Source organism: Rhyacophila brunnea, unplaced genomic scaffold (assembly GCF_057557595.1).
Source record: "Rhyacophila brunnea isolate RB1 unplaced genomic scaffold, BYU_Rbru_1.0 scaffold_1, whole genome shotgun sequence".
NCBI classification, from domain to species: Eukaryota; Metazoa; Arthropoda; class Insecta; order Trichoptera; family Rhyacophilidae; genus Rhyacophila; species Rhyacophila brunnea.
Genome location: NW_028232751.1, coordinates 51,690,272 through 51,704,156, shown reverse-complemented (window position 1 = coordinate 51,704,156; position 13,885 = coordinate 51,690,272). Strand labels below are relative to the sequence as shown.

The following is a 13,885-nucleotide window of genomic DNA, read 5'->3' as shown; positions in this document are numbered from 1 at the left end:
GTGTCGCGCCAATCTGTGCATTAACCAATTATGCTACGAGACTCCTATATAATTACGACAATTTAAACTAGTAGGTCATACATGAAATGCTTATCAAATTGCGTTATTATTGACTATCGGTTTTTGTGTATTGAATCAAGGAATATTAATTACCTCAATTACTAACTGTTTATATCTGGGTATATATCTGAAGTGTTTTTAAGTTATGTATGTTCAATATATGGAATGTTACACTTTCAAAATCTTGTGAATTATTTGTTGACTAAAAGAAATAGTTTATTAAAAATATTACACTTGACTTCACTATGCAGATTAAAATTATCGTACAATGACGGTTAATATAAAAAAAATATCAATTGGTTTATTAACATTCATGTTTATAGTCACAATTTTCTTAGTCAAACAATACCTTTTGACAATAATTGATTTCACCTGATGATTCATAGAAAAACTAGGGATAAATAAATAGTGAATCATTATATTGTTTTAAATCCATTTGGTAGGTAATATGATTGTGTCGATGTTGAAATAATATGTTGAAATAATAACAACTTAAAATAATGTGTCTATAATACATCATAGGTCATATATCTATATAGTGTAATAATAATATAGGCACTCCTCGACTTTTGTTCGTTCTACTTTCGTTCAATTCGCTATTTCGTACATTTCTTAAAATTTATATTTTTGTCGATAATGCAAAAACTATATGCTTCCGTGCAATAAATATTTTTAAATGCACTTTTTGATGTTTTTTTATATTGCTCTACTTTCGTACACATTTTCAGGAAACAATTATGTACGAAAGTCAAGGATAAAGTGTAATCATATTCACATTCCAATTTGAAAATGCATTATGTACTGTTGATAATGCTATTATCACCTCAAAACTACAATAATTAGATAACTTGACTTATGGGCTTTTTGAAAATATTTCTTTGTCTACATAATGAAATTAGTGCAGGGTTATCCAACTCGTAGTACAAATTTCACAGTCCTGTCATTTGTTACCTGTCAAATAATTCATGTCTATTTTTTGACATGTCATCAATGTATTGTTTCTCCACTATATGACACATAAAAATTGTACAGTCATACTACGAAAATGTCATAATATCTTTGGCAGTTGTGCTGTGAAAATTAAAGTCAGAATTCGGTGAAATCATCACCCCACCCCACCCCACCCAACAAAAGACTATATTTGCAAGCTGAAATTTGAAGAGATTGGTAGTGTTTTGGATCGCCTGACATCTGTACATGTTTGTTCATCCCATATTCGCGATAAAATTGATGCTGTACTCAGAAGTGTGTCCGTAGAGCCAAAATGTCGATTCCATGAAGATCACAGTAACTTGTCCTGTCATACAGCTTTTTATGGCGAATTTTGCATATCTTCACCTACACCCATATAAGATCCAACTTACGCAAGACCTAAAGCGAACAGACCATGGGTAGCATCGCAGATTTGCCGATGGGTCATGGAATTGGAAGATTTCGATTTGGAAAACATATGGTTCCAACGGGATGGGGCCATATGCCATACAGCTTGCAAAACACTGGCTTTATTGTGTGAAAAATTCAATGGCCGTTTAATATCAAGACTGCGACATTAATTGACCATTCTTGGGTATCTGCTTCTGAGACAATTCGAGGCGAAAAAACTACTGATGCTTCACAACCAAACGCAGGGCCTCATGATACACTCCATTAAAACTGAGAGTGGTGTAAGGCAGTGGTCCCCAACCCCTAGGCCGTGGATCAAATGGTACCGGGCCGCCCAAGTAACATTAAAATAATTACATTTTATTTACTCTCCCAGTTGGTGAACGATCACCTGTCTGCTTTTAAAAGAGTTCGAGCGCTACTTCCCAACCAAAAAAGACCCACAAACTGGTAACATTTGTCAACAAACCAGGCGAATCTAGCATGTCTGTGCAAGAAGACCAACTATTGGAGATTGCAAATGTCAGCGGCTTTAAAACTACGATCGAGACAACAACTCTGCCGGTGTTCTGGATTCAAGTCATAGCGGAATACCCTGAGATTGCCACCACACAACTAAATCCCTATTGCCATTTCCGAGATCTTATCTGTGTTAAGCGGGGTTTTCTGCAATGACAGCAACCAAAACATTACAACGGGATAAACTGGACATAAGCAACACACCTCGGGTGTCATTGTCTTCTATTACCCCCAGATGGAACCAACTCATTGCAAAGAAACAAGCTCAGTATTCTCATTGATTTAGCGTTCTAGTGAGTTAAAATGTTAAATCACTTTATATTCATTTTTTGGTGTAACTGTATTTTATTTTGAAGGTATGTTTAAATACAATTAAATTAAAATTATTAAATCAAAACAATCTAAAATATAAACAATCAACGTCCCCCCCTCAGTGGGCCGCGGTAAAATTATCAAACGTTGACCGGTCCGCAGCGATAAAAAGGTTGGGGACCACTGGTTGAAGGCGTATTGGTTTTTAAGTTTCTATGTTAGTGTTATTGTTTCATGATGGTGCAATACAAAAAATACAAAATTCTATGCAATAATGGTGGCTATGGAAATCTTTTCTTCATCTGCTGTAAAATTCGTGTTGTGTGGTATGAGGTATTGTTTAGTCTTAAGCATAATGCTTTTCTGAAATGTTTTTTTTTTCTTTCAGGCGATGTCGAGTTGTAACCATGAAAATGTTGTGACATACTACACCAGTTTTGTCGTAAAAGAAGAATTATGGCTGGTTCTCCGACTGCTGGAGGGTACATATACTTACAATTTATCAAAATTCCCTCAAACACAATATAAATTTATGAAAGTATTGAACAGGAACCAGAAGTCGTAGACTACAATGTCGAATTGATAGGACTTTGAATCATAATACAAAGACTATTTATCTTGCAGATAGTGTGTTGCTTTTGAGAATTTTGAATTTGATACTGAATTACATATTCATGAAGAGACAAAAGCTACAAGCTAATTATTATTATCTCAGCGCAAATGTATCTATGGGTGCATAACACATTTCAATTGCGCAATGATTTGTGATTTTTGCATGATGTATATTCTAAAATAGTATCATAACTTATATCAGTATTAGATACTTTTTCAGATGAAAAGACCAGTTTTTAAACATAGGGCCGGGTCATCCACTCACACAGAAACTAAAATCCGACAAACTGGTTGCTGATGGAACTCATAAACTGGCCAGTGACTGATGCTTCATACACGAGGCTACTGAAACCTAATAATCTCAACCTCAAACTGTCAAACCCATTGTCTTTCATACTTCATTCTAAGCTTTTTCTGTAATATCTTTAAGGGAATATTCTGGCAGCCTGTAATTATATATATAAGTATTTCTCAACATCTGCCACATATTTTAAATTAAAAATCGGTTCGCCCATCTTTAACTTTTGAAGTCTTGACTTGTTATTGGTTGTTTAGTTCAGTTCAGTGCTACCAATTTTGGTAAGAAAATATGATTTTTCGTCAAATCTACTTATATTGGTACCACTGTTTTATGGGTAACTGGAAACTGAGAGACCGGGAGACTACCATGTCGCATCTCTTCAGTTTCGGTCGCAAACGTTTTGAAACTGAGATTCCAGTCTCGCCGTCAGTGAGCCGCCATTGAAATACATTAGCTAGATACTGGAGTTTCAGCCTCGTCTTTTTTGAGTATTCACATGAGCGGATGGCCTAACTGCTATGAACATCAGATATAAAAACTCTTCTTTGGCGAACAAATCATTTAGATTTTTTTTAAATAGTATTATTTTTTTAATACAGGGGGAAGTCTTCTAGATATAATAAAACACAAAATGCGCGTAACAAATTGTAAGCACGGCGTCTTTGATGAAGCGACCATCGCCACCGTCCTGAAGGAAGTCTTGAAAGGTTTAGAGTACTTCCACAGCAATGGACAGATACACAGGTATTTTGCTGTTGATTAATTCGAGTCGATGTACACAACGAATGTCTTTCACCGAGAAATTGTTTTCATCACATTAATTAACAAAGATTATGTTTCGATTTATTGTCACCTTGGTTAGTTACAACCACTGGCGAAGGGTGGAGGTAGGCTGTTAAGATCGGACATAAATAGTTCATATTAAACATTGTCAGTCGTACATGTTTGTTTTTATTGAACTAAAACTACAATATACAGAGTATTGATTAGTTTTTAAAATTGATTAAAACCTGCGTAGACCAAGCTATTATTAGATCATAGTCAAAAAATACTCGTCTATATATAGAATATCTAAAACTATGCCATTAAATCATACATACATCATACAATATTTTTTATCTATTGTTTGGTTTAGGCAAAGCTCAATGAATTTAAAAAATGAACCAACAATCTGTGTAATAATATGTATTTTTAATCCAACGAAGACAAATAAGTATGAATGAAAAAGTGTGCACAATTTTGTCGTATCGCCCAAAGTATAAGAAAACTATTATAGTTTGGTTAGGCAGGGTTTAATTGATTTTTAAAAACTAACCACCACCATGTAAATTGTAGTCTTAGTTCAATAAAAACAAGTGAAACTGACAAAATTAAGTATGCACTATTTATATCGGATCTTAACAGCCTACCTCCACCCTTCGCCACTGGTTACAACTAATTAAATAGGCAGGGTTTAATTGATTTTTAAAAACTAACCACCACCATGTAAATTGTAGTCTTAGTTCAATAAAAACAAGTGAAACTGACAAAATTAAGTATGCACTATTTATATCGGATCTTAACAGCCTACCTCCACCCTTCGCCACTGGTTACAACTAATTACCTTCGAGCCATATACTGAAAAATTACTTATCACAAAAGTTACTTGTATCGTTTCTGATAATTTCCTACTGTATTATTAATATTAAGTCTCTAAAGAATTTTTAATTTGTAATTATTATATTACATTACATAATATTATAGCCGATCATGTTGTCATTTCGTGATATTCGCCACAAGCCTAAACTGTAAAAAGTAATTAGTATATGTTTTATATTATATTTGTATTATTATAGCAATCTTAGTATTAACGACACATGTATATTATCTACATACTTTGTTATATTCAATCAAATAAGATTTTAATTAGAATTATATTATATGTAAAGCGCTTGGCAAGCTCATTCTAATTATTTCTGTCGCATTTCTCTTTTAATTGAAATTTTCATTTCTGAAAAGTTGTCCGTGAATCGAAATTCCGTTTATCAAAATGTATCTATTTCCGATTCGCTGATATCTTGCCAACCACCTAATTGTCGTATTAATAATGATCTGTAAATCAAATTTTTATTCCATAATAATTCATTTCTGTATAGTGCAATTTCGTATAATGAGAGTCAGAAATATTAATGATTTCCTAACTACTATTTAAAGTTTTGCTATTTTTTATTTATTGTTTGGTATTGCATCTAGTGCACAATAAATGCAATTCTGACACTGAATATTGTAATTATGATTATAGTATATAAAATCTAAACCTATTGAATATGTTCACTAAGTAATATGCCGTCTACAACTAGGGACTATCTTTTTGTAATTTTTATTATAATCCATTATTACTTACGTCAAGCGATTCTAGACAAATGGTTAATTTTTTGTTTTTATTAAGACTGATTTTCAATAACAAAAGAAAACCACTGGACACGTTTTGTTTGCTTTCTGAGGTTATGACAGGCGCAAATAAAATTGATGCTCTTGTGTTGCCTTGTTTGACTATTAAAAATTGGCCAATGTAAACAAAAGTAAGCCTTCAGAGACTGTTGCGAGCGAGAAATTTTTTCAACCGCTTGTTGGAATGTAGTATGTCCAATTGAATTGAATTATCACAAAATAGACTGCTATGCGATTAATTCTCACCGCTAGCTGATGTTATTTGCAATATTTAAATATCCAATAATCGCGCTAGCGTGCTTTAGCGTCGCATTTATATGTTATATATCGGGTAAAAGGTGTAAAAATTCAATGCATTAATCATAAAGCTCATCATCGGAATCGCAAAAACCTGATGTGGGTCCTGGCTACCTGCTATCAATCTCTCACCTACCCTATCCAGAGTTGCCGTTAAGTTCAATTAGAATTAGAGCATTCAAACTCAATTTCGGTTTAAACTGAAATCGGGTAATTGTGTGTTTCTAAACTAACCGAAAACCGGGTAATTTTATACAGTTAAGCGACCAAACTTTTAGCTGGTATTTTTATTAAAAATAAAAAAATATGTGAAAATACATGTAACAACTGCGAATCGCGACATAACAATAATAAAATATTACGTAGAAAATTTGTTTACTGCAATTATCTGATAATCCGGATTATTATTGCTGAAAATTACTGTCAAACAAGAACTTCTTTTCTATGTATTAAAACTGTGAACTAACAATCCCATCCAGTGCAGCTACTCGCACTTCCGTTTTCAGATGAGGAATGCCCCCAAATTTATCATTTCAATTTAAGGAATGGGACAACTGGACACCAGGACAATTGGACGACGCACTGTCGTAGGCACGTATACAGAACGTAGACGAGGAATTTTAATCAGTTTCTATCTACTACTTAGTAGTTTTAATTCATTTTACTCTTAACATAATGTTTTTTTTATTGCGGATTGAGAATTACCAGGCTTTATATAAAATAAAAACTCTTTTTTCGTTGGAACTTAAACATATGCACGATTTATCATTATTTATGTGTGCATATTTAAATTCTCACCAACTATTAAATCATAATATAAATAATATTATTAAATATTTTTTTTAAATGTACCTATAAGTACCTAATGTCTATTTAATTTTGAACTGCGTGGCATCCAGTTGTCCCGGTGCCAAATCGTCCTAGACTCTCAATTTACTCTCCCGTGGTGTACGGATCTGTCAATTTATGTAATTTGAAGCTTTTTATAATAAAAATATATCTAAAACGAACCCGAGTGATATTAGAATTATTATTAGTAGATTGTAGGTTTATTGCGAAGAATAAAAGGTGAGCCAATACATTGTTAAAACACGCTGCTAGCATGCGTTGCCGCCATGACAGGTACATCGCTAAAAGTCTTCTACATGCGATTACAGTGACTTCCGGTTATCACCCATTTCTTGTTGTCGGATAATGCAGCAGAGTGGCCATACCAATAAACATTTTTGGAATGCAAATGGAATTTCCGAAAATCCCACCTGCTTACCTTGGTTCATATTCCATCTGCATTTGCTTACTCTATATATTATTATCTAGTATCATTTAGCGTTTGGAAGTTTTTCATTGTTTGTCAATCTCAGTCATATTTTCAATATTTTCCACTATTCAAATAATCAATATATTTTCAATAATTTGACTCAACATAATAATTCGACCACTTACATTCAAAGAAACGTATCTCATTATTCTCTACCTTCATGGTTTGTTGATCCGTTTTTGCAAAATCCAGTTGGTTGTGTCCAATTATACCCTCGATATACTGGATGAAACGCTCATATATCACGTTTGAGAGGATTTTGAAGGCCGTATTCAGAAGAGTTATTCCTCTATAATTTGTACAGTCCATCGGGTCGGGTCTCCTTTTTCTCTTGAGTGGATATACAATTTCGAGGTTCCATTCATTTGGCATATTTTCCTCTGCTCATATTTTTTATATTTCATGCATGTCGTCTAAGAGCTCCTCTCCTCCTTATTTGAGCAGTTCTGCCTGTAAGCTGTCAGCTCCCGGTGACTTGTTGTTTTTTAACATGTAAATAGCAGAACACACTTCATATCTGTGGGTCTATTCTATACTTATCGACCGCTAAAGTAATGAAGCGATAAATATTGTCAAACTTAGGGTAGGTTTGTATCAAAGTGTTGGCACTTATTGTAACAATAATTACAATAAGCTAGTTGTAATTGTTGCAATAAATGTTATATTTTAACAGCACCTCTCTTGGCTGTGATAAAATTTAGAGCGAGATAGACAGTTTTGACTGTTTAGACGGCTAACTTATTGTAACAATTATAATACCTCAATACAAATATGTAATAAATACTATCACGTTAGCGGTCGATAGTCGCCTTGTGTATAGAATAGACCCGCTGATGGTTGGTTTCTCCTACACTGTTGTTTTCAATATTTTCAACATTTAGGTTACTAATGAGTAATTCGTTCTGTGCTCTTTCAAGTATTGATTCTATATCACTTAACTTAGGATATTGATAAGTTTATTTTACACATTGCAACCTTGGGCTTAAAGTCATTCCGTTGGTTATAAACTCGTTTACAGAACTCTCTAGAGTTTGTGTGTTGATTGATTGTCTGAATGTCCGCAATTTCGTGATTCAATATAGAGAGTGAACATTCCAGGTGTGTAGTTTAAGCTTAGATCCGTTATCCTTTTTTCGCAAGCCAGGTTGTTCATGAATCAGTCCAAGTCTGAGGCTTTTTCAGGTAGGTTTTGGGTGAGGTTGTTAGCGTCATGCCCAACAATATAATATCGGAGGGCCATTTCTCTCTCCTTCGTTAGCCCCAACCACCCTATCCACCGGTGTTGATTACTTGCTCTCTTACCAGGTTTCACCACATGGAGGTGAGAGGAGGAATTGAGTGAGAGAGGCTAGGTGATAGCAGATGATACTGCACCATAGGTCACTTGGAAACTTTGTAGATGTTTGCCATTTTTGTTAATATGATTCAATATGAATATGGTATAATTCAGAAACTGTAATAATTAAATTTTATTATCAAAATCAGTGTTCAATTTTTATGGTTCATGGTCGGCATTGTTGTCCTAAATTGTGGAAAACTTTTGAACTGCAGGGTCTGTAATGGATCATCTACCTCCTGTGCATTCATTGCTTCTTGAAAAAGTTAATCAATTAGAAAGTATGACAAATATGTGATTCCAACAAGATGGCGCCACATGCTGTATATCTCGGGAGTATGGATTTACTGGATGAACATTTCAAGATCACTAACTTTTAAAACAGTCATTGTTTTGAAAAGCATAGTGTATTATTTCATTGACATCCTTTCATGGTTGCTTGTTATATTACATTATTATTTATTAAATATTAGAAGAAATATAATTTTGTTATAACCAATAAATAAGTCGCTGTACAAAACCATCTGATTTCCTTTCTCTATTCATTAAAACTACTGTATTCTGACTGATAATATCTGTATCATCATCATCATCAGCCGGGGTCAATCCACTGCTGGATGAAGGCCTCCCCAAGCTTTCTCCAACTCTCTCGGTCCTGTGTTGTTCGTTGCCACGTATTTCCGCCGAACTTTACCAGTTCGTCAATCCAGCGGCTTTTAGGGCGACCCTGTGGCCGTTTCGTACCCCTTGGGTACCATTGGATGACGGCATTTGTCCAGCGGCCGTCCTTTCGGCGAGCAATGTGCCCCGCCCATCTCCATTTCAGCTGTTTGGCAACGTCTATTACATCGCGTACTCTTGTCTGCTTCCTAACCCATTCGTTTCTCTTACGGTCCTTTCGCGTGATGCCCAACATGCATCTCTCCATGCCTCGCTGTGTGACTCTTAACTTTTGGACATCTCTCGTGTTGAGGGTCCACGTCTCGCAGCCATACGTGAGCACGGGTAGCACACATTGGTTGAACACCCTACGCTTAAGACATAATGGTAGGTCACTCTTGAAGATACTATTCAGACGTCCGAAAGCACTCCATCCCAGCTTTGTTCTTCTAGCAATCTCATCGTGCATGCTTCCGTCTATGGACACCTGCTGTCCGAGATAGATGTAGCTGCTGACTTGCTCGAGTTGGGTGCCAGAAATACAGATAATCGCATTGTCCGAAAAACAGTTCCTCATCACTTTTGTCTTTGAGACATTTATCTTTAGACCGACCGTTTGACTGACATCCGCGAGTTCTTGCATTCTACCTTGGAGGTCTTTCGGGTCTTGTGAGAGTATAACAATATCATCTGCAAAGCGCAGGTGACTGAGGTGCTCTCCGTTAATTGGAACACCTTTTTTCTCCCAATCAAGTTTCCTAAATAAGTCCTCAAGAGTAGCGGTGAATAGTTTAGGTGAAATGGTATCACCTTGCCGGACACCTTTGTTAATGGGGAATTTACACGACCGTTTGTGGAGTTTCACGCATGCTGTGGCATCACTGTATATACTGTTCAATATGTTTATGTAGCGTCTGGAAATTCCTTGGTTGCTAAGGGCGTCTATAATTGAGAATTTTTTGATGGAATCAAACGCCTTTTCATAGTCTATAAAACCAAGATATAATGGCAGTTTGTATTCCTGGTAGCGCTCTATGATTTCCCTGACGACCTGTATATGATCCATAGTACTGTAGCCTCTTCTGAAGCCGGCTTGCTCTCTTGGTTGGTTCTCGTCTAGAATTGTTTCGAGACGGTTTGAGAGTATTTTCGTGAAAACCTAATACAGAATTGGCAGTAGACTAATAGGTCGATAGTTTTTCAGATCTTCAGTGTCTCCTTTCTTATGGAGAATAATAATGGAGGCATTTTTCCATGACTCTGGGATGTTCTCTTCGTGCAGACAAGACGTGAACAGACGTGCGAGCACTTCGCTCACCGTCCTCCCGGCCCGTGTGAGAACATCGATAGTCAGCCCATCTTCTCCCGGGGCTTTCCCACTCTTCATGCACATTATAGCATATTCCACCTCTGTGGTAGTAACCTCGGGAAGAGGATCTCCATATTCTCCGTTCACCGGAAGATCTGAATTGATGTCAGTGTCATCTTTGTATAGAGCGCTGTAAAACTCTACAACAGTGTCCAGTAGATGATCCCAGTTACGCACGATACTTCCATCTTGCGCTTTTAGTGTCGTGATCTGCCGTCTCCCTATTGACAGATGCTGCTTGTTCTTATGTAAGCTCCTTCCTGACGCAACAATTGATTCTATCTATATCTGTATAATGTTTGCCAAACTTACAATCAATAATTTTCACACGTGGCGAAAATAGTTCCTGCATTGCAATGACTAAGCTAGTTTATAACTGCCCTGTTTCTTGTGATAAGGTATACTTTTGAAATAGGATTATTCATGTGAATCATATTTTACGTAGAGAAGACCAGGATAATATGAACCTATTTGTTTTCTTGAATAGAGATGTAAAGGCTGGAAATATTCTACTGGGAGAGGAAGGAACAGTTCAGATTGCAGATTTCGGCGTGTCGGCATGGCTGGCCACCGGTCGTGACCTATCCCGCCAAAAAGTTCGCCACACGTTTGTCGGTACACCTTGCTGGATGGCCCCCGAAGTTATGGAGCAGGTATTTAAAATTGCATAAAGGTCCATTGAATATTATAATCACGTATGTAGTGGTAGAGTAGAGTAATTTGGACTGCATTATGCATTACAAAGTTAAGCGTTATTTTCGCAAAGCGATTAGTATTTTCTAAAATATGTACTAATGCAATCGGCAGAAAAAATCTTACAAAGACACATGGCTTTTTAGTGATGCTGCAATAAGACCTGATGATGCCAGTATTATCATCACTGGTGTGGGCTAGATGACAACAAAGAGAATGAAGAAGAAGAATAATATTGCCTCATAATAGTTTCATTAACAGCTGATTTTGCCTTCAGCCTTGTCTATCAAAAATGTATAATAGTTTTCAATATAACATTATTGTTAAACCCAAAAATCATGGAGGTTTCCATATTTTCAACAACAAAAACATTGAAGCGAAAGACAGTTTTTAGTTTCTAAAGTTATAATTATATTGAGATGCATGTCACGTACTGTCACAGCGACAAATTTAGTTTATGGCTTCGTCATTTTACAGAATATTTTGAACGAACACAATCTCTGTAAATTCAATGTTGGAGTAGCCTAGTAACGAGTCTCTGTAAATTTAATAATATTTTGAACAGAACCCAACTTGCAGACCATAGATAATAGACGACAATGTTATAGAAAATACATTATGTTTCCACATTGTGTTGTTTCATTGCAATCGGACAAATGGTATAGGAACGCATACAAATAGAAGAAGAAGATGGTTGTACTATTTCAGAAATCTTCGCAGGTGTGCGCACAACAACTTACGAAAGTTTCATTGCAATCGGATGAATAGTATAGGAACGCATACGAATAGAAGAAGATAGAATAAAAGAAGAAGAAGAAGATGGTTGTACTAATTCAGAAACCTTCGCGGGTGTGCGCACAACAACTGACGAAAGTTTCATCGCAATCGGATGAATGGTATAGGAACCATATGAATAAAAGAAGATAGAATGATGAAGCAGAAGAAGAAGATGGTTTTTCTAATTCAGAAACTTTCGCGGGTGTGCACAAAACAACTCACCAATCTTTCATCGCAATCGGATGAATGGTATAGGAACCATACGAATAAAATAAGATAGAATGAAGAAGAAGAAGATGGTTTGTCAAATTCAGAAACCTCCGCGGGTGTGCACACAACAACTCACCAAAGTTTCATCGCGATCGGATGAATGGTATGGGAACGCATATGGGACACACTCACACAGACAAACATTCATTTTATATATATAGATATACCTACATAAAATAATTTTGGTCCAATTATTTAAAAATAATTGGATCAAAGATTCAATTGACAGATGTCACAAACAAAAAATTAAAAAAATATTTAAAATGCTATACAATTTTTTCTGTATGATATTTTTATAATCCAATATTTTGTACTGGTTGGCAAGAATCCCTGTTATCTAAATATTCAAAACTGTAGCGAACTTATTTCTAAGCACATTTAATACCAGAAATTCCCTATAGATGCCCTATTATAGCGTAAAAAAACATTACCAAGTACATGTTCTAACACGAGAATTTCTCGTGTTTGGGCACCAATGCATTAATAAGAAAGAATAGTTTAGTAATATTTGCACAACGTTGGCAAGTCATAGGCTTTTTATGTTGACTAACTTAATCAGTAGAGCGTAGTCCTTTCTTTTGCTTCAATTTTATACATTTAGGCTCCATCTTAATAGAATAAGGTTGTCTTCAACATCTTTGGTTAAACCCCATATTATTACTGGAGTTCATTAAACTTGTTTTACGGTAAAAAGGTGACTGCATAAGTTTGTTTTCATTGTAATCTTCATGTTTATTGTATTTTATTCATATTTACATGACATCATGTCTTTTAATTTACTTTTCTTTTAGGATCATGGTTATGACTTCAAAGCAGATATTTGGTCATTTGGTATCACAGCTATTGAAATGGCAACAGGAACCGCCCCATATCACAAGTATCCCCCAATGAAGGTGCTCATGCTCACATTGCAGAATGATCCTCCAACTCTTGATACAGGTAAATTTACTTCTTGGTCTTCTTTTGCGGAATCATTGTCAAACTATTTATTATTCTTACACTATTCTAGTCTATCTTAAACTATTATGGTCTAGGCACCAAATACTACTAAAAACAAATAAACAAAAATAAAACTCCCTTCATATCATTCAAAATTTTATTATGTCTAATAAAAATATTTATAATATTACTACTATCGACGAAGAATATTTGATGGAATTTGAATTTAAATTCTAATGCATTTAAGTTTTGTACTAGTCCATTTGAGTTATTTTTTGTGACCCAGGCTTCGCCTTTCGGCATCTTCAGGCACTATGCGCACTCGCCAATCGTAAGTGCACATTAAACCTGGGTCACATACAATGACCCAAATGGAATAGTACAAAACTTAAATTTATTAGAATTTAAAAATATTTATATAACGTACCCCCATGGGTGAGTGATAACGTGTCACATGTTCTTTTACATTACGTATTTGGATCCAGACCATTGATATAGTAGGATCAGCAAGTAGGCGACATTTATATTTCTCATTAATCGGGAGGCAGCTAAGATCCAAATTGAATTGTAGTCGAAAAAAAAATGTTGAAAATACTTGAAAATGCATTT

General features: G+C 35.3%; 1 protein-coding gene across 2 annotated transcripts in view; it reads left to right on the top strand.

Annotated features, from left to right (window-relative positions):
• fray (oxidative stress responsive kinase frayed) overlaps positions 1 to 13,885 on the top strand; it is a 36,830-nt gene that overhangs the window by 4,370 nt on the left and 18,575 nt on the right. For both annotated transcript variants that reach the window (XM_085946776.1, XM_085946784.1), the window contains exons 3-6: positions 2,663 to 2,756; positions 3,787 to 3,931; positions 11,085 to 11,250; positions 13,129 to 13,276. In XM_085946776.1, coding sequence (XP_085802902.1) covers positions 2,663 to 2,756; positions 3,787 to 3,931; positions 11,085 to 11,250; positions 13,129 to 13,276 — 553 coding nt within the window. The remainder of the gene's footprint in view (positions 1 to 2,662; positions 2,757 to 3,786; positions 3,932 to 11,084; positions 11,251 to 13,128; positions 13,277 to 13,885) is intronic.